Here is a 22,003-nt window from a genome sequence, read left to right as displayed (position 1 = left end):
CCTCTTGGTTCTGCTATTGTTGCTTCCATTTTTAAAATAAAACCAACAGTTTGAGAAATAGGCACAGACTAAGACCCGTAGTTTTCCTTTTATCAGTTTCCAGTAATCTTCCCTATCTTCCTTCAGCCCCTCTGTGCTAAGCACATCCTTTTCAAGACCCTTTTAGCTGGAATTCTCTGTTTAAAACCTTTTCTCTTGGGAACAACTCATACTTTGGAATCTTGTGCCCATTTAAAGTCTCAAATAATTTGAAATGTGCTATATTGCCCCTATACCTGATGTTAATGACAAAGGGAAGGAGATATTTAATTGACTATGGCTTTTCTCTTTGCAGTCAGTGCTTCTGATCATTGTCTCAACAGTGCTTCGCAGGCAGCACTGGCAGAACAATATTTAAATGACCCTTACCAGTGAATCAGATTCTCATGTTGTGCACCTTCTTAGAAGCATCCTTTTCACTAATGATCAACACTGCTAATGTCAGTACGTCTAGTAGTGTATTTCCATGGAGGAAACTGAATTAGTCTGCATTGTATTTTGCTGTGCTTCACAACACTTACTAGTGAAGCAGGATTCTGTAGTCTGATCCTACTCTGATATCCATAGAGAGGGTTAGTCAGTACTCTTGCAGAATTAAGGAGAATTCATAGTTGCTGTTTTACAGGAATGAATGGTGCCAGAAGAAGACAGATGACAGTCTTCTGAAATTGTCTGAATCTTCTAAAGAAGCAGAAAGCAATAATGCTCTGTTTACTGTAAGAAGATATGACCAGCAGAAGAAAGGTTGGTGTTGAAGAGTAATTGTTTTGCGTTTAAATATTTGGATATTACAGTTGAATAACTGGATATTTGCCTTAGATTTACAAGCAGGGTGTAAGAAAAAGAAGGTAATACAAAGGTTTTGCTTTGTGAACAGTATGTACATTTTGTCAGAAGTGTGTGGGGTAAAATATCCATATGGTATCAAATATCCAAAGCTAAATTTTAAATAATGTTAAGGCAATAACTTAAACCCACAAACAGAAGGAAATTGAGAGAGAAGCCAAGCCTCAGGCTCTACCTTCAGTTATAATAATTAGGGCTGTCAAACTATTAAAAAAAATTGCAATTAATCGTGAGATTTTAAAAAAGTCATGATTAATTGCAGTTTTAATTGCACTGTTAATAGAATACCATTTTAAGTTTATTATAAATATTTTGGATGTTTTTCTACATTTTCAGATATATTGATTTCAGTTACAACAGAGAATACAAAGAGTACAGTGCTGCCTTTATATTTGCACTGTAAAAAAGATAAACAAAAGAAATTATATTTTTAAATTCACCTCATACAAGTACTGAAGTGCAATCTCTTTATTGTGAAAGTGCAATTTACAAATATAGAATTTTTTGTTACATAACTGCACTCAAAACCAAAAGAATGTAAAACTTTAGACCAGGGGTGGCCAGCCTGTTGCTCCGGAACCACATGCGGCTCTTCAGAAGTTAATATGCGGCTCCATGTATAGGCACTGACTCCGGGGCTGGAGCTACAGGCGCCAGCTTTCCAGTGTGCCGGCGGGTGCTCACTGCTCAACCCCTAGCTCTGCCACAGGCCCTGCCCCCACTCCACCCCTTCTCGCCCTCTCCCCTGAGCCTGCTATGCCCTCACTCCTCCCCCTCAGAGCCTCCTGCATGCCCCAAGAGGGAGAGGCACTGATTGGCAGGGCTGCCGGTGGGCAGGAGGTGCGGGGGGGAGGGCGGAGCTGACAGAGGGCTGCTACGTATTACTGTGGCTCTTTGGCAATGTACATTGGTAAATTCTGGCTCCTTCTCAGGCTCAGGTTGGCACCCCTGCTTTAGACCCTACAGGTCGAAGCACGAAGGAGGCTTAACATTCATATGCTATCTGGCATATAAATACCTTGCAGTGCTGGTTACAACAGTGCCATGCGAATGCCTGTACTCACTTTCGGGTAACATTGTAAATAAGAAGCGGACAGCATTATCTCCTGTAAATGTAAATACATTTGTTTCTCTTAGTGATTGGCTGAACAAGAAGTAGGACTAAGTGGACTTGTATGAGGTGAATTGAAAAATATTTCTTTTGTTTATCTTTTTTACAGTGCAAATATTTGTAATAAAAATAATATAAAGTGAGCACTGAACACTTCATATTCTGTAACTTTGTAACAGAAATCAATATTTGAAAATGTAGAAAAACATCAAAAATATTTATAATAAATGTAAATTGGTATTCTATTATTGTTTAACAGTGTGATTAAAACTGCGATTAATTGCAACTGTTTTTTTAATCTAGTTAATTAGTTTTGTATTAATCACATGCATTAACTGCGATTAATTGACAACCCTAACAATAATATCGCAACTTTATACAAAGCCTTTTGTCTCAAAGGATGTTAAAATGTTACATGAACTTAACTGTTGTACAAATGCTACACAATGATTTTGTTCACCAGCTTGCCTGTCTTGCAGTAGTGGTGTAATGTGCAAGTGTAACACCGACAGACCCCAGTTGTTGGCAGGTGGGATGGAACTTTGGACCTCTGAAGCTAAAGGCATGAGCCTGTACTGCATGAGCTAAAAGCCACATGGACCTTAGCTAAGGCTGTAGCAGACTCATTAATCTATAAGTGGTCTGGGTGCCACTAGAGGGGACAGAGCACCACACCCAGGAGGTGTGTGGGTTACACACGTGTTTTAACATTTCTTAGCAATATTTACAAGAGGGGCAGAATACGGTATCCAGCTGAAACTGCAGGAGGGACTTAGGGAGGCAGAATGTTAATTACCAAGGCTAGAACTGGCTTAGGTACTGAGGATAACATTCCTACTCTGAGGTGAGCTATGAATTCAGTTGCTTCCTTTTCTTGCTCCTGTAGATTGCAGATTTGTTCAGATTTCAGATTGGTTTTGAATTTAAAATAATTTTTCATTGTATATCGCCATTTCCCCTGGGCGGGAAATTATCTAGTAAACACATGCAAGAAAGAGAGAAAAATCTTGTGTGGATGCAAATATGGTAATCGATGCACTTTTTAAATTTTTGTCACTTTGACCACAATTTGAAAACAGTGAAGATGTTTAAGGATGACTAGCAGCAATTTTAATAGAAATGTTACTATATTGTGCCCTATTAAGTCACTCTTCTTTTTTGTTGTTGTTTTTATTAAAATCTTTGGTATAGAAAACAAGGAAAGCGATCAACAAGATAAAGAAAGCAAAATCTTGAACTATACCTCTTTTGGTTTGAGGGAAGCAAGTTGTCTGAATTCTGAGAAGAGGAAAAGAAGATTTAGTGGCCATTTTCCTGATCCGTGTAATGCAAGTTCCCCTGGAAAAGTACCATCGTCATATGTAAGTAACATTTTGTTGTGTTACAGTATTTTCTCGCTTGAATAGCACAACTAAATCTAAAGATTATACCAGTAACTAGTAAATTGTCTTTAAAAGACATTATGTACCATCTGTTGGCTAAGTTGTGATGTTTCGAATCTTGATAGCTTTCCTTCCATTCCTTTATAGCAACACACTAAGACCTTGACCCTGCAACATTTACCTGAGTAACTCTACATATGTGAGTAGATTTTTAGATTCCAGGGCCGGAAGGGACAATTGTGATCATCTAGTCTGATCTTCTATATAACACAAACCATAGAACTTCCCCAAAATAATTCCTAGAGTGTATCTTTTTAAAAAAAATCCACTTTTGATTTAAACATTGCCAATGATGGAGAATCCACTGTGACCCATGTTAAATGGTTTCAGTGGTTAATTTCTCGCTGTTAAAAATGTATGCCTTATTTCCAGTCTGAACTTGTTTAACATCAACTTTCAGCAATTGGATTGCGTTATACCTTTATCTGCTAGATTGATGATCCCATTATCAAATATTTGTTCCCTGTGTAGATATTTATAAACTGTGATCGAGCTCCCTTTAACCTTCTTGTTGTTTAGCTAAAAAGATTGAGATCCTTCTATCACTTTAAGGCATGTTTTTCAATCATTTAATCATTCTGGTTGCTCTTCTCTGAATTCTCTTCAATTTATCTATATCCATCTTGAATTATGAACACCAGAATACTGGATACAATATTCCAGCAAAGGTTGCACCAGTGCCAAATACAGAGGTAAAATAATGTCTGTGCTCCTACTTGAGATTCCCCTGTTTATGCATACAAGAATTTCATTAGCCCTTTTTGCCACAGCATCAGACTGCTGGTAGCTCATGATCAGTTGATTATCCACCACACCCAAATCTTATTCACTACTTTCCAAGATAGTCACTCATCCTGTATGTTTGGCCTACATTCTTTGTTCCCACCATGTATAAATTGACACTTAGACTTATTAAAATGCATATATTTGCTTGCATCCAGCTTACCAAGCGATTCAGATTGCTACGTCAGTGAACTGTCCTATTCATTATTTGCCACTCCCCCAATTTTTGAGTTTTCTGCAATCTTTATCAGTGATGAATTTTTGTGTTCTTCCACCTCACTCATGATGATGTTGTAGGGTGGGGCCAAGAACTAATCCCTATGGCACCACATTGATGATTGATGATTTTTTGTTTATAATCTCATTTTGAGACCTATCAGTTAGCCAGTTTTTTGTCCATCTAATGTGTGCCTGTAATGGGGTTCACTCACCGTAAGAGCGCCTCCTTGTGACCAGGCATGGTATAGCTGTTTTCTTCCCGTTAGGCACCCCCTGCTGATGGTCACTCCATTGGTGTAGTCATTCCTCTTCCCGTAATTCACAGTGCTCTCTCTTCATGACCCACCCCTCCAACTAGTCACTATATAATGCCCCTTTCCAGGGTATTAAAGTTTCACCAGACCAGCTGTCTGGATGGTAACTCCAACAGTCCTCTGCCACTTTCCTGTTGCTGGTAGAGGAACCCAGGCCCTCCATCTACACCGTGTTCTAGCCCTGGAATCCTATGAACATCAGCCAAGGTCTACACAGTCCCCATCCTTGCTGGTATTTTCACTGGGCTTCTTCCTACCAGGGCTTCTCAGGCTGTCTTTCCCCACAACTTCTCTGGGATTGACCCTGCTTCCAGGGCTAGGATCCCAGGACTTAGAGCTCTGCGTGGATACAAAATTTATATCCGTGGATATAAATCGGTATCTGTGGAGCTGCAGTGCTCTACTGGGAACCACAGCATCGAAAGCAGCAGCATGTCAGGCCGCTGCTCCCAGGAACCAGCGCCCCACTCCGGCAGCTGATCCAGCATGGGTGTACCACCCTGAGCCCTGCCCAAGAGATGCAACTGTGTAGGTTAATTAGCCCTTTTGGGACCACCTTAACCCCTTCAGGGCTGGTGTGGGGTGAGCACCCCATCATAGTGCCATGTTGATTTTATATCATTCTAGTTTTTTAATCAGTGTCATGTGCTACCAAGTCAAATGCCTTACAAAAGTCTAGTATATTATAATCAGTATTACAGTCTTTACCAATCAAACTTGTAATCTCGTCAAAAAAGCTATCAAGTTAGTTTAACAGGATCTGTTTTCCATAAACCCATGGTGATTGATATTAACTATATTACCCTGAATTCTTTATTAATCGAGTCCTGTATCAGCTACACCATAATCTTGCCTGAGATCGATATCAGAGTGGCAGGCCTGTAATTACCTGTCATCCTGCTTACTGTTTTTAAACATTGGCACAACCCTAGTTTTTTTTTTCCAGTCCACTGGGACTGCCCCCATGTTCAAGACTAATTGAAAATCAGCATTAATGGTCCAGTGAGCTCTGCAGCCAGCTCTTTTAACTCTTAGATGCAAGTTATCCGGACTGCTGATTTAAAAAATGTCTAACTTTTAGTGATGATTGTCATAACTATAAAGGGAAGGGTAACAGTCCTCCTGTGTACAGTACTATAAAATCCCTCCTGGCCAGAGACTCCAAAATCCTTTTACCTGTAAAGGGTTAAGAAGCTCAGGTAACCTGGCTGACACCTGACCCAAAGGACCAATCAGGGGACAAGATACTTTCAAATCTTGGTGGGGGGAAGGCTTTTGTTTTGTGCTCTTTGTTTTGGGGGTTGTTCGCTCTTGGGACTGAGAGGGACCAGACATCAATCCAGGCTCTCCAAATCTTTCTGAACAAGTCTCTCATATTTCCAAATTGTAAGTAAACAGCCAGGCAAGGCGTGTTAGTTTTTATGTTTGTTTTCTCAACTTGTAAATGTACTTTTTTTGCTAGAGTGTTTATCTCTGTTTGCTGTAACTTTGAACCTAAGGCTAGAGGGGATTCCTCTGGGCTCTTTAAGTTTGATTACCCTGTAAAGTTATTTTCCCTCCTGATTTTACAGAGATGATTTTTACCTTTTTCTTTAATTAAAAGCCTTCTTTTTAAGAACCTGATTGATTTCTCCTTGTTTTAAGATCCAAGGGGTTTGGATCTTGATCCACCAGGAGTTGGTGGGAGAAAGGAGGGGGATGGTTAATTTCTCCTTGTTTTAAGATCCAAGGGGTTTGGATCTGTATTCACCAGGGAATTGGTGAAGAGTCTCTCAAGGCTACCCAGGGAAGGGAATTAGCTTTGGGAATGGTAGCAGCGGACCAGATCTAAGCTGGTAGTTAAGCTTAGAAGCTTTCATGCAGGCCCCCACATTTGTATCCTAAAGTTCAGAGTGGGGAAGCAGCCTTGACACTGATATTTAACTAGATATTAGTGGAATGGAAAGAGTGTTATGATTACATCATTTGTTTTTCCCCAAATACAGAGCAGAAATATTTATTGAACGCTTTTGCCGTTTCCGCATTATTATTAATTCCCCCATTTTTGTCTCATAATGGCCCAATACTCTTAGGATTTTTATGTTTCTGATGTATTTTAAATATCACCTCCTTATTATCCAGTTTGAACTTGTGTGACTACTCAGGTATGTAGAGTTACTTGTGTAAGTGTTTCCAGCATTGGTGCTTAAGTAGCAGAATGTATTGGTGTGCTAATTTTCCTTTCACTATTTTTTTCATTTCCAAAATTATTATTTTTTTTTTTTTTACTTATTTCAGTTTTAACCCTTTTTATTGTAATCTAAAATGCTAAACCATGGCTTAAAGTGCGCTTTGGAACCATTAATTATTATTACACTGCAAATGAACGATTCAAAGGAGAAAATTTATTTCAAAGCACTAAGCTAATTATAGCATAAATTCAGTAGCATAGCTTCCTTCACTAATAGAAGAGAATAAACCATAACCTTCACATATTTTAAAATTATGAACTGCAAGTCGGTTATTGGAGTCCTGGAGATGATAAACAGTTTATTCTGATCAGTTGTTAAGCAAGGAAAAAAAGGGGTAAAGGGAATTCAAGTTTGAGAAACTGAACTTGCAGAAAGTAAGAGCAGAGTCCAATACAAGTCATCTGTGTTCAAACACCTGAATGCACCAATGATAGGTGCTCTGTAAGCACTTAATCCAAAGCCCCTTGCAGTCAGTGATTAGACTCCCATTGACTTCAGTGGGCTTTGGATCAGGCCCTGAACTCCCAATGGGCTGATTCTTCTTCGAGTGCTTGCTCATATCCATTCCATTAGGTGTGTGCGCGCCGCGTGCACGATCGTCGGAAGATTTTCTACCCTAGCAACACCGGCGGGTCGGCTGTGGAGCCCCCTAGAGTGGCGCCTTCATGGCGCTGAATATATACCCCAGCCGACCCGGCGCCCCCTCAGTTCCTTCTTACCGCCCCTGACGGTCGTTGGAACTGTGGAGCGCTGCTTAGCTGTTCTCCACTCTCCCTAGCTTTGTTGGTTATTAGCAGTTATAGTTATAGTGTTTATAGTTAAATAGTTAAATAGTTTTAAAAAAGTTGTTATAGTTGTTCTAAGTAGCTCAGGGGATTAAGGGGGTCGTCTCCCCCTTTCTTCCCCGGCCGCGGGGCCGGGCTCATGCCCAACGCTCCCGGCTTCAAGCAGTGCGCCTCCTGCGCGAAGCCTATGCCCACGAGCGACCCGCACGACTCCTGTCTGAAGTGCCTGGGAGAGTCCCACCAAACAGATAAGTGCAAGATCTGTAAGGCCTTCAGACCAAGGACCAAGAAGGAGCGGGACTTTCGGCTCAGGCAACTCCTGATGGAGGCGGCACTTAGCCCGGACACTCCCTCTACGGGCCAGACCCCGGCGCCTAGCACCTCGGTGCGCAGTGCACCGGCAGCACCGGCTTTGACGACCACGCGAGTGGCGTCAGACAAGCCTCCCCGGCACCGGACCTCGTCGGCACCGCAAGCAGTGCCTCGGCGCCGATCATTATCCCCGGGGCATAAAAAAGCCCATAAGACGGGGACGTCCGTGCCGAAGACGCCGGCTCCCCCAGTGCCGGGGGTAGAGCCGCGTCCGCCGGTGGAGCAAAGGAAACAGGTGCCTCCAGCACCGTCGACTCCGGCACCGAAGCCGTTGAGTCCGGTGCAGATAGCGTCTCCACCGAGGCCGGCGGTGATACAGTGCCTACCGTCGACTCCAGAGACCTTCGCGGCGGCGAGAGACTTAATAGCTCTCACGGAGCCGGCACCGCCTCAACCACCGGCACCGACTGCACCGCTGACTCGCCCGGTCCAGTCGAGGGGGAAACCTGCCTTGATGCGCCCTCCACAAGGACTGGAACCTCGGCACCGCTCCAGGTCCCGAAGCAGGTCCCCACGCCGCTCGCAGTCCCGGCACCGAATATCATCTCGGCACCGGTCGTACTCGCGGCCAAGATCTTCTTCGCGGCACCGCTCTACGTCTCGGCACCGATATGATCGTCGGCACCGATCAACGTCGAGACGTAGCTCTCGGCACCGCTACGGTCGACGCTCGACGTCGAGAGGCCGCTCCCGGCACCGGGCATACTCCAGGTCCTCGTCGAGGTCCAGATCCGACTCCCGGCACCGACGAGGTCATCAGCACCGGTCGCGGTCCCGGCACCGATCGCCGGCACCGCGTGGAGATAGAACATCCCCGGACCGGCACCGTGCGGCACCGCATCCCACGGGATTCGTCTCGACGCACTCGGCACCGCCATGGCCATCGAGATCGGTGTCCCGCTCCTCTGAGGAAGTATCGAGATCGGCATACCCCCCTCAGGGTCAAGCCGAGGAGCAGGACATAGGCCATTGGCAGGAGGTAGCAGAGGACCCTGCTCATGGCCCATCTCACTGGTCGTTCTGGACCCCGTGGGCGTACCATCAGGCGCAAGGGGCTCCAATTGCGTCGACCTCTCGCTCCGGTCACTCCGTCAGAGGGGCCCCGGAGTCCACCATCTCTCGGCCTCCGCCAGGGGGCATGGAGGCCTCTGGGTCCGCACCACCTGACACCCTGGACCCAGGCACAGGTGATGCTCCAGCCCAGGAACAGGGAGACCAGGACCAGCCCTTGGATCCTGTTCCACCGGAGGCATCTTCCTCTTCTTCTCCCGATGAGGCAGTGGCGGGCACATCGTGCACAGGCCCGCCTCCAATAGATCTTCGGGCTCACCAGGATCTTCTGCGCAGGATGGCCCGTAATATGGACCTGCAGGCGGAGGAGATAGTGGAGGTTCACGACCCGATCGTGAATATCCTTGGAGCGGATGCCCCATCGAGGGTAGCGTTACCCCTGATCCGCACGATTCAAATGAATGCGGATACGATATGGCAGACTCCTGCCTCTATCCCACCCACAGCGAGAGGGGTGGAAAGGAAATACTTTGTCCCGTCTAAGGACTATGGGTACTTGTATACCCACCCCCAACCGTGTTCACTGGTGGTGGAATCAGTGAACGCACGAGAGCGCCACGGCCAGCAGGCTGCAGCGCCTAAATCAAAAGAGGCTAAGCGGCTCGATTTGTTTGGCCGTAAGGTTTACTCAGCCGGAGGGCTACAACTTAGAGCAGCGAACCAACAGGCGCTGCTGAGCCGCTACAGTTTCAACTCCTGGAACTCTATGGGGAAGTTTAAGGAGCTGATTCCCCAAGAGTCCAGGGAAGAGTTTGGAGCCATGGTAGAGGAGGGCAAGAAGGTGGCTCGGACCTCCTTGCAGGCCTCCTTGGACATAGCAGACTCAGCTGCGAGGACCCTGGCTTCGGGTATCGCTATGCGTAGGATCTCCTGGCTTCAGGTCTCGGGTTTGCCTCCGGAGCTGCAGCAAACCCTACAGGATCTCCCCTTTGAGGGACACGGATTGTTCTCAGACAAAACGGACTCTCGCCTGCAGAGCCTAAAGGACTCGAGAACAATCATGCGCTCCCTGGGGATGCATGTTGTGGGCCCTCAGCGCAGGCCATTTAGGCCGCAGCCTCAGCGCTTCTACCCCCCCCCACCTCGTCAGAGACAGGACTCGGCCAGGAGGCGAGGGCGAGGTGGTAGAAGAAGGTGGACCGGCCCTCAACCCGGCCAGAACCAGGGGCCACCTAGACCACCTTCAGGCCCCAGGCAGAACTTTTGAAGGTGCGGTCGAGGACGGCGCCCCAGTCATCCCCCAGGATCCAACCCCCTCCTTTCGGGATCGCCTCTCCCACTTCCACCGTGCTTGGTCCCTTATAACTTCGGACCGTTGGGTCCTCCGCACGGTGGAGAGGGGATACGCTATCCAATTTTCTTCTATCCCCCCCTCCCACCCCCCTTCCCCGTCCCTCTTCAGGGACCCTTCTCACGAGCAACTTCTTATTCAGGAGGTTTCTACGCTCCTGGCCATGGGGGCCATAGAGGAGGTTCCGATAGAGTTAAGGGGCAGGGGATTTTATTCCCGTTATTTCCTGATCCCCAAGTCCAAGGGAGGTCTGCGGCCCATCTTGGACTTGCGCGGACTCAACAAATTCGTAGTAAAGTTGAAGTTCCGCATGGTCTCTTTGGGGGCCATTATCCCTTCCCTCGATCCTGGAGACTGGTTCGCCGCCCTCGACATGAAAGACGCATACTTTCACATCTCAATTTACCCACCTCACAGACGCTTCCTGCGATTCGTGGTAAACACAGTGCACTACCAATTTGCAGTCCTTCCCTTCGGCCTATCCTCGGCCCCAAGAGTGTTCACGAAATGTATGGCTGTCGTGGCAGCATACCTTCGTCGGCAAGGGATACAGGTGTTCCCGTACCTAGACGACTGGCTGGTACGCAGTCGCACCAAGGAGCAAGTTCAAGCTCACGTCCACATAATAGTGCACACATTCAACGAGTTGGGCATCCTACTCAACAAGGACAAATCCACTCTAGAACCTACCCAGAGAATAGAATTCATCGGCGCAGTTCTAGACTCCAGACGTGCACAAGCCATCCTGCCAGACAACAGATTCGGCACCATCACGAGCCTCATTCAAGGGCTCCAGGCCTTCCCAACGACCACGGTGAGGTCGTGCCTTACCCTGCTGGGTCACATGGCTTCCTGCACGTACGTAACCAGGCATGCCAGACTTCGGCTTCGCCCACTTCAAACCTGGGTGTCATCAATATACCGTCCACATCGGGACAGTCTGAACATGGTGGTCACGGTCCCGAACTCGGTCCTGGCCTCCCTCACCTGGTGGCTAGATCGCAATGTGGTCTGCGAGGGGATACCATTTCACGCCCCACAACCCTCTCTGCACCTGGTCACAGACGCTTCATCTCTGGGTTGGGGCGCCCATCTCAACGAACACCATACCCAGGGCCTGTGGACTGCATCCCAGCTAGCCCTGCACATCAATGTTCGGGAACTGATGGCGGTACGACTGGCGTGCCAGGCATTTCTCAACCTCCTACGTGGCCGATGTGTGTTAGTTCTCATCGACAACACCACGGCCATGTTTTACATCAACAAGCAAGGAGGAGCACGTTCGTCAATCCTATGCCAAGAGGCCATTCGCCTGTGGGACTTCTGCATCGCCCACTCAATCCACCTCACGGCATCGTTCCTCCCTGGAGTCCAGAACACTCTAGCGGACCGACTCAGCAGGTCCTTCCAGACGCACGAGTGGTCTATCCGTCCGGACATCATACATTCCATCTTCCAGAGGTGGGGGTTTCCCCAGATAGACCTGTTTGCATCCCGAGACAACAGGAAGTGCCACGTGTTCTGCTCCCTACAAGGTCGAGCTCCGGGCTCCCTCTCGGATGCGTTTCTCCTTCCCTGGAAAGACCACCTGTTTTACGCCTTCCCTCCGTTTCCTCTGGTCCACAAGGTACTGCTCAAATTGCGCAGAGACCAGGCACAGGTAATTCTGGTCGCTCCAGCGTGGCCGAGACAACATTGGTACACCACACTGTTGGAACTCTCGGTTCAGACACCGATCCCGCTTCCGTTGTATCCGGATCTCATCACGCAGGACCACGGCCGGCTGCGTCACCCCGACCTGCAATCACTCCACCTCACGGCGTGGCTGCTCCATGGTTCACCCAGGCAGAGCAGCAATGCTCGCACTCTGTCCAACAGATTCTGCTGAGCAGTAGGAAGCCCTCAACACGCACCACGTACCTGGCCAAGTGGAAGCGGTTCTCCTGTTGGTGCGAACAACGAGCCACGTCCCCGTTGCAGGCACCCATTCCTCTCATTTTGGAGTATCTCCTCTCCCTAAAACATCAGGGGTTGGCGATATCTTCAATTAGGGTTCACCTGGCCGCTATATCGGCCTTTCACCCAGGGGAACTCGCGTCCTCGGTATTCTCTAACCCGATGGTCGTTAGATTCCTCAAGGGCTTAGACCGGATGTACCCACAACAACGTCAGCCCGTCCCGACGTGGGACCTCAACCTGGTTCTCTCCAAGCTCACAGGTCCTCCATTCGAGCCACTGGCCACCTGTTCACTTCTGTACCTATCCTGGAAGACAGCCTTCCTCGTAGCCATCACCTCAGCAAGGCGCGTTTCTGAACTCAGGGCGCTGACATCCGAGCCCCCTTATACAGTTTTCCATAAGGATAAAGTGCAGCTTCGTCCACATCCTGCCTTTCTCCCTAAGGTGGTTTCTCCTTTTCACATCAACCAGGACATCTTTCTCCCGGTCTTTCATCCCAAACCACATGCCACTCGCCAGGATCAACGTTTGCATTCCCTGGACGTACGTAGGGCCCTGGCCTTCTATATTGACCGCACAAAGCACTTTAGAAAGACGACGCAGCTCTTCGTTGCAGTGGCCGACCGAATGAAAGGCTCACCGGTCTCCTCACAGCGCCTATCCTCCTGGATTACGTCTTGCATCCGGACTTGCTATGACCTGGCAGGTGTCTCAGCACCGCACCTCACCGCTCACTCCACGAGGGCCCAAGCCTCCTCGACTGCTTTCCTGGCACATGTTCCGATACAGGACATTTGTAGAGCGGCGGTTTGGTCATCAGTCCACACATTTACAGCTCACTATGCACTAGTGCAGCAGTCCAGAGATGATGCTGCTTTCGGATCAGCGGTTTTGCACACAGCAATGTCTCACTCCGACCCCACCACCTAAGTTGGGCTTGGGAGTCACCTAATGGAATGGATATGAGCAAGCACTCGAAGAAGAAAAGACGGTTACTCACCGTTGTAACTGTTGTTCTTCGAGATGTGTTGCTCATATCCATTCCAAACCCGCCCCCCGTCCCCACTGTCGGAGTAGCCGGCAAGAAGGAACTGAGGGGGCGCCGGGTCGGCTGGGGTATATATTCAGCGCCATGAAGGCGCCACTCTAGGGGGCTCCACAGCCGACCCGCCGGTGTTGCTAGGGTAGAAAATCTTCCGACGATCGTGCACGCGGCGCGCACACACCTAATGGAATGGATATGAGCAACACATCTCGAAGAACAACAGTTACAACGGTGAGTAACCGTCTTATCTGAGAGCTGTTCAGTACCCCCAACTCTGCTTTTGATGGGAGTTAGAAGTGCTCATTGCTTATCTATGGCAGCCCATGGGTCAGCTGCCAAAAGATTAGATACTGGTTTCTTGTTCAGTTTGAAAATAATCATGGTCAGAAAGGTTGTTCTCTGCTTACTATATGTCAAGTAAATGTTCTGCATCATCATAGGATGGGGGGAAGAAGAATTAACCCCAGTCTGAGTCCTAAACTTAGCTTCATCTGAAATGTTAAGCAACATCTCTCAGCAAGGTCAGGAAATAAATGTATATTTTGCACCCCAGAAAAGATTAAATCTTAATTAAATCTTGGATTTTTGTTTTCTAGAAAGAACGAAGAATAATTTCAACCCAGGGCCACAGATCTGACCTGATTCAGGAAAATATTTCCCTGGTTGTAGAGGCAGCATGTAAAGAAACATCCATCCATGACCATTTGGAACCAGCTCTCAGCTGTGCAAAGGAACACTGCTCAGAGGCTCCTCCCAGGAGTTCATTGCAGAAGCAGTATTCTGCCACCAGTGAGGATATGAGGATTTCCCCACTAGTTGGCACTGCTGGTAAACCAAAGATGGACATGTCAGAGTATCTGAGCAAGTTGCGCAACAGAATCTGCAAGGGAAATCAGTCATTTGTTTCAGCTGAGCCAAGTATGTAATATATCTGTGTAGGCAATAGTTATATTTATTGATTTTTTTTAGAAACTTAGAAGAGGCAGGCATGACTTACTAGTGTAAATACTTGAAGTAGAATGTATGGATCAGAGATCACACTGTCACTAAAACATTGCACAAATCTCAGAACAGTGCATGATGTGTACTATTGGAATGGATGGTCTTGTAGTTAAGGAACAGCAACAGGGAGACAGAATTTCTGGGTTCTGTTCCTTGTTCTGCAGTTGACTCATTGTGTGACATTGGGCAAGTTACTCTGCTTGTTTCTGATCTTTAAAATGAGAGAAATATTTACCTACCTTAAGGAGATGTGTTGTGGCTTAATTCATTAATGCCTGAAAATTGCTTTGAGATCCTTTGGTAAAAGGTTCTATATAAATATAAAATCATATAAAGTAAGACTGGAAGGGACCTCGAGAGGTCACCCACTCTAGCCCCCCGCACAGAGGCAAGACCAAATATATGTAAACCATCCCTGAGAGGTGTTTGTCTAACCTGTTAATAAAAACCTCCAATGATGGGTATTTCTCAGTGCCCTTGGAAGCCTCTTCCAACGTTTAACTATCCTTATAGTTTCAAAGATTTTCCTAACATCTTTACCTTAATATCTTAGCTTCTTAATATTTTTATTTTACCTAAATCTCACTTAATGCAGATTACGCCCATTGCTTCTTGTCCTACCTTCAGAGGACATGGAGAACAATTGATCACCTTCCTTTTTATTACAGCCATTAACATATTTGAATTTTATAATCAGGTCCCCCATCAGTCTTCCTTTCGCAAGATTAAGCATGCCCAGTTTTTTAACCTTTTCTCATAGGTCAGGTTTTCTAAAGCTCTTATCATTTTTTGTAGTTCTCCTCTGGAGACTCTCCAGTTTATCCACATCTTTCCTGAAGTGTGGTGCCCAGCATTGGACACAGTACTTCAGTTGTGTCCTAACGAGTGCTGCGTAGAGCTAGACGGTTACTTCCTGTGTCTTAGCTTTGACATTTCTGTTAATACACCTCAGAATTATATTCGCCTTTTTCTCAACTACATCACATTGTTGGCTCATACTAAGTTTGTGATGACCCTGTACCCAGATCCTTTTCAACAGTACTACTGCCTCGCCAGTTATTCCTCATTTGATTTTTCCTTCCTAACTGTAGTATTTTGCACTTGTCTTTATTTATTTTCATCTTGTTAATTTCACACCAATTCTCCAATTTGTCAAGGTCATTTTGAATACTAATCCTTTCCTCCAAAGAGCTTGTAATGCCTCCCAGCTTGGTATTATCCGCAAATTTTATAAGCACGCTCTCCACTCCATTAGCCAAGTCATTAATGAAAATATTGAATAGTGCCAGATGCAGAACAGACCCCTGTGAGGCTCCACTAAATAAATCCTCCCAGTTTGACAGCGAACCACTGATAACTACTCTTTAAGTATGTTTTTTTTCAGTCAGTTATGCACCCACCTTATAGTACTTTCATCTAGACCACATTTTCTAGTTTGCTTTTGAGAACGTCATGTGGGACTGTCAGAAACCTTACTAAAATCAAGATATATCACATCTACAGCTTCGCCTCATCTACTAGGCCAGTAATCTTGTTGAAAGTAAGTGTGCATGTCTATGTAAAAAATCATATTGGAGTGAGTAAAGGATACAGTGTCAACCTTAAGTTTGAATCTCCTTTTCTTTGTGATCATTTAAGTTAGAACCATAGTGTTGCATTAAACCTAAGCTTATTTTATACAGTGTCCTTTTTGCTGTTTTACTCTCCTGCCTCCCTAGTATCCCTGCAGATGCACATTAACATATTTTTAGCTGAAGACTGGGTGGAACTCTTAGGAGCCTGTAAATGCCACTCTTAAATTAGCCAGTAGGGATTGTGCAGAGCAATGGAGGTCAGTCTGCATTATAGTAGTTTCTTCACAGTCTTCTCTGCCCCTTCCAAGCCAATGAGTGAGACAGATACAGATACGTATGTTTGTGTGTGTATGAATGTATGTAACTTGATTGCTTACATGGTAGTGTAAGGTTCAACCCCAGGTCTACCAAGTCAGCATAACATCCTGTTTAATGGGGTTTAATTAAACCCCAGTGTCAATTGCAGACAGGCTTTTTTTTTTTTTTTTTTTTTTCTTACCAAAAATCTGTGATTTGATAGGAGTTAAAATTTATTCTTAAATCTGAGTCTTATAAAAATGCATTTTCCTCTTTAAAAAACAGGAGTACTTGTGGCACCTTAGAGACTAACAAATTTATTAGAGCATAAGCTTTCATGGGCTACAGCCTACTCCTTCGGATGCAAGCTTATGCTCAAATAAATTTGTTAGTCTCTAAGGTGCCACAAGTACTCCTGTTCTTTTTGCGGATACAGACTAACACAGCTGCTACTCTGAAACTTTTCCTCTTTAGTTGTTCTTTCCAGCGACGATGAAGGCTCTTCTGAACCAAAAGATCCAGAAAGGCTGGATCTGCAGCCTGTGTATGACAACACAACTGATAATAAAGAAACAGAGCAAGAGCCTGAGTTACCTTTGGCAGAAGAGCTATTGCAAGATGTAACTGAAGAGGAAGAGCAGCTCTGTGTAAGCTCGAAAGTTTCTCTCTCTCACCAACACAAGATGGTCCAATAAACAATATTACCGCACCCACCTTGTCTCTCTAATATCCAGGGACCGACACGGCTACAATAACATAGGCTAAAACTGCTCATTTCCTTTATGCTTAAAAATGGGATTTGAATCTAAAGCTCAAGTTCAGTAACTCACTGACTAATTTTATACCATTGGGTTTTGTGTTGCTGTACTCAGTCTAACATCCCTGCATGTAGTCTTGTATCGAGTTAGAATAGACATTGCTGTCTTTTCCTATAGATGAAGTATTGCAACATGCCATGAATATTGGTTTTAAGTTGGATTGTGTGGGTTTGATGTGGGAAAAGGGATATTTGCTGCTACTCTACTGTATGGGTCTTATTTTGGGTTAGATCAGTTTGCAAAGGGATGGAGTTGAAAGAGCACTCTTACATTTTGATGAAGTGACACAAACTAGGAAGAGTGAGTTACCTCTCACCCACTGAGAGGATAAACACCAGAACTGGTTCCTTAGTAATAATAACATATGTATCTTGTAATATGGAAAACATGTATGAAAAATAACTCCTATAAATAACTCTCACAACCGCAGGGGGAAAATATTTTGAGGTTAGGACTAAAAACTCATTTCAAGCACTGTATTAAAATATTTCTAATTGTATAGATTTCAACTGAACCACTTGAAGATAACTCTTCCATAGACTTACCATCCTGTAACACATCCAGTATACAGATGGGGCCAGCATTAGATATTAAGATTACTACGCTGTATATAGGAAACATAAAAGGAACGCCAACAGGTTGTGTTACGGTAAGTTGACTTCTGATTACTGTGATGGGTCTTTGGCTTTAAAAATAAAAACAAAACTTCTGCCAAGTTCCACATGTTATAAATAGACTTCAAAGGATGAAAAGTCCTGAAAGAAGACTGATAACTCTGAAATTAGACCTGCACCCTTCCTACCAGTTATAGACTCATAGACTCATAGACTTTAAGGTCAGAAGGGACCATTATGATCATCTGGTTTGACCCCCTGCATGATGCAGGCCGCAAGACCCTTCCCTGGACTCTGCCGTTGAAGTCCCCAATCCTGTGTTTTAGTGACTTCAATCGGCTGAGACCCTCCTGCTAGTGATCCCTGCCCCATGCTGCGGAGGAAGGCGAAAAACCTCCAGAGGCTCAGCCAATCTACCCTGGAGGAAAATTCCTTCCCGACCCCAAATATGGCGATCAGTAATACCCCGAGCATATAGGCAAGAGTCTCTAGCCTGACCCTTGTTGGCCATTATGCTATTCATGTACCATTGCTTGGTCTTCCTTGGCTACTATGTTTTACCATTAAACCATTCCCTCCATAAACTTATCCAACTTAATCTTAAAACCAGACAGGTCCGTCGCCCCCACCGTTTCCCTCGGAAGGCCGTTCCAATATTTGTTGTTTTGATCAAGAGGTGTCCATGTAACTCATCACCTCCTATCTGTTGTACAGATGTGTACCATTCAGTAGCTGGAAGGCTGCTGATGTTTTCCAAGGAATACATGCTCTGAAGTTTTCAGAAAGCAAGATTAATATGAGTAGGCAGGGTACTTACATTCTCAATCATAAATCAAACTGGGACAATTTTTTAAAATCACAGCTGGAAAGCAAAAACTGGCCTGATTGGACGTAACATCTCTTGAAACCAAGAGCAATGGTGTTTTACTGGAATACTGCCGATCTTACAATAAAGTAACTCTTAATGTTTGTATTCCAGATGGACAGTGTGCTCCAAAACTTCTCATTTAAAGAGATGCGCTCTATATCGTAGTTTTAAAACAAAGAGCATTAAAACAGCACCAAAATCTTAATATGGACAGAGGGGGCAACATACATATCATGTTATAAAAAAATATAAACCAAGAAAGAGATTAAACCATAGCCCAGGTATGTTACGAGGTATTGGGATTTCCGCAATTCCCAGACCAGACTCAGTGTACATACTGCAATTAAAAAAAATCCAAGTTTTTGTTTGGACACATTTTTCAGTTCTGGTTTATAGATTCATACTTCAGGACATTCCTTAGTAATAATTTCAGCTGTTTCCATTGCTAGTGTGCCCTGTGAAAAAGATTCTCATACAGTAATAAAATGTATCGTAAAAGTCTAATGAAATAAAGACTTGCCAAAATCATTCAAACTGTACTTTGTGACTTTCGTAGAATCAGTATCAACAGCTAGAATTTAAAATTTTTATCCTAACAGTTTAATTCTGTCAGTAGATTTAAGACTTCTTGCCCTAAGATGTGTGTAAGATGCAGAACTATACTACCATGTGATTGCTAATACAAAAGTTCTTAAATTATCTGTATAAAACTACTACCAAAATTATTAAGTTTCATTAGGCTCCTGTATTCATATTTAGGCACCTATTTAAAAGTGACCAGGTTTTTAGCGGACCTGGGCCTCTTGCTAGCTACCATTGACTCCATGGAGATTTGAGATGCTGAAGCATCTCTGAAAATCAGATTGGAGTTATTTAGATGCCTTATTATGGATTTAGGAGCCTAACATTAGGCACCCTGGTCAAAAAATTTTTGCCTAAGTTTTCAAATCAAATATTTTTTCTTTCAGCTTATTCAGCTGAGCAGAAAGAGGAATGTACAGAAAATAAATGTTTGCTGTTTAATTGTTTTGAGCAATAATGTTGAAAAATAAACTAATTTTTCTGTTTTAATTTTTCCTTTAAGTTTACTACAAGGTATATTAAGATCCCATTTCAAGGTAAGATACTGTATTACATCATGGCCTCCTCTTAACAAAACTATGTGCAAAACACTAACACATTTTCTATGAAAACATTTTGTATAACTTACTGTTCTGCAAGCGCTTTCCCTCCTTAATTGTTTTCAATATGGCATTTAGACCAAAGTGAGGGAGTTCTTATGATACAGTAATTAATAGCTTAGTAGCTTTCAACTATTTCAGTAGCATCTGTGATATTTATAATGAGCCCATCACTGTTCTATCTCGGGCCTTGATCTTGCCAAGACTTAAGCAGCATGTGCTTAATTGTAAAAGCAAGTAGTTTCATTGAAGTAAAAGGGACTAGTCATGGACTTGAAGTTTAGCACATACATAAATTTTTGCAGTCCAAGTGAAATGTTACATGTTGGTGTTAAAGGAAATTCCTTATCAATTAAAGATAAGGAAGTATAAACCAGTATTTTAATGTTAAGTCACCTGTTCAGAGTATTATAACATAATGAGCATATAACCACTACTCAATGGAAAGTGTTACTCTGCCATTTTTAATTGATGACAGATGAATTGACTGAAAGAAGGGGAGCTGGGTTTCTGACACAATTGAATTTAAATGTAATAGCTAGAGAATTAATATAACTACAGCTATTCTTAGGGAAAATGAGTTAAAACTTTTATAAACCCACTTCTGTGCAGTTGTGCTTTCGTATTACAACTTTGTAACTTTCTGTTTAGAGTGCAAGTCTTAGAAAAGTAGGTGTCTTCACATACTTATGCTACACAAGTTTGATACAATGGCATTTGACTTTTATTTTGTGTGTCTTAATATGCAATAAATTTGTGTGTGTATCTCAGTGGTAAGATTTGCTTATTTTAAACCCTGTTTCCTACAGTGGCTCCTAATAAGAACATAGAATTGTCAGTGGATACCATACACCTAAGGAAGTTTGGCCTGTGGAGGAATAATGAAGATTGTCACTCTTCAACGAGTAGCACTTTCATTTTCCTTTGGCTGTCTGCAGACTACGTAGAAAAGATTGAAACCCAATTAGAAAAGTCTGTTTTAAGCAAGCCATGTGAGTATATGATAGGGTTATTCATGGGCCCCTTTAAGACATTATGAAAAAAATTTGCTTGCTATATATAAGCATGCAGTCAGGTGGCTATTTCAGATTTTAAATGTTTGAGAAACAGGAGACCATTAATTATTTAAAGGCAAAAAGTGGTCAGTTTTGCTTTCTCAAAATTCATCTGTTTAGTTGGCTTTCCTTAAAAGGGGAAGTAATATTAATCTAATGTAATGCAAAATTTCAACAAATTAATGGCATAGTCTAAAGCTCAGTGAAGTTCATGGGAAGTCATGTGAAAAGTACAGAAATAAATGTGCCCCTTTGAACTGTGCAACATTGTATTCTGCATATGGATGGTGTGATAGTGTGCTCAGAAGGCCAGGCAGCCAACTGGTTAGCAACCTGACTTTTGGCCCCTTTCTTCTCTGACCAGGTGGTAGAGGTGCCTGGTTCTCTCACCTTAGACTGGAAAACTTCTAGCCTCAACTTGCATCTGAGTCTCAGTCTGTAAGGGAGTGTGGTAGGGTGTCCTGGGCCGTGTGTGATGCAACATCGGCAGGATGCTCCTGGCAGAGTCCAAGTCTGCTGCCTTGAGCTACTTCCTACTTATGTCCACAAACTGAGGGCATGGCTTCTCTAGTCCAAACAATTTGTAGTGGATCGCCTGGAGTAGCACCCCCTTGTGGACCTTTTGTGGCATCAGGTCCCTCTGAGTGGGGACAGATGTGAGGTTGGAGTGTCCTAGTCCCACAATGTCTTTTACAGTCAAATCATAACCTTTCACTCACTGCTAGATGGTCCTCAGTCTCCTCAACAGTCTCTCTTGATCAGAGCTACAGTGCTTCTCCCCCAGCAGCTGTCACGGCTGTCAGGCTTGTATTGAAGCTACCCCCTGCCTCTCTTTGCTGGTCAATCCTGAACTGAGCCAGGTTCTTTCTCTCCTTCTCCCTCTAGACCTATCATTGGCTGTAGATATGTGGGGGCTAGCTGGACCTATACACTCTATTTAACTCCTTTTCTGCTGGTGGGAGGTTTCTCTGCTCTATCACAGATGGCTTTCAAAATCAGGCTAAGTATCTCTTTAAGAGCAGGTATGGTGTTCTCCAGGAATTCTGTCTTCTGAAGGTGAATGTGCAAGAAGAATATCTTGGAAGA

At 44.4% G+C, this 22,003-nt stretch overlaps 1 protein-coding gene across 4 annotated transcripts in view; it reads left to right on the top strand.

Moving 5' to 3' along the window:
* SENP7 (SUMO specific peptidase 7) overlaps positions 1-22,003 on the top strand; it is a 91,407-nt gene that overhangs the window by 45,212 nt on the left and 24,192 nt on the right. For all 4 annotated transcript variants that reach the window (XM_054045143.1, XM_054045137.1, XM_054045133.1 and 1 more), the window contains 7 exons: positions 665-783; positions 3,188-3,357; positions 14,105-14,426; positions 16,856-17,028; positions 17,702-17,848; positions 19,766-19,799; positions 20,672-20,854. In XM_054045143.1, the coding sequence (XP_053901118.1) occupies positions 665-783; positions 3,188-3,357; positions 14,105-14,426; positions 16,856-17,028; positions 17,702-17,848; positions 19,766-19,799; positions 20,672-20,854 (1,148 nt within the window). The remainder of the gene's footprint in view (positions 1-664; positions 784-3,187; positions 3,358-14,104; positions 14,427-16,855; positions 17,029-17,701; positions 17,849-19,765; positions 19,800-20,671; positions 20,855-22,003) is intronic.

Source organism: Malaclemys terrapin, chromosome 1, assembly GCF_027887155.1.
Source record: "Malaclemys terrapin pileata isolate rMalTer1 chromosome 1, rMalTer1.hap1, whole genome shotgun sequence".
Taxonomy (NCBI): Eukaryota; Metazoa; Chordata; order Testudines; family Emydidae; genus Malaclemys; species Malaclemys terrapin.
This window is presented reverse-complemented; position numbering and strand designations above follow the sequence as displayed.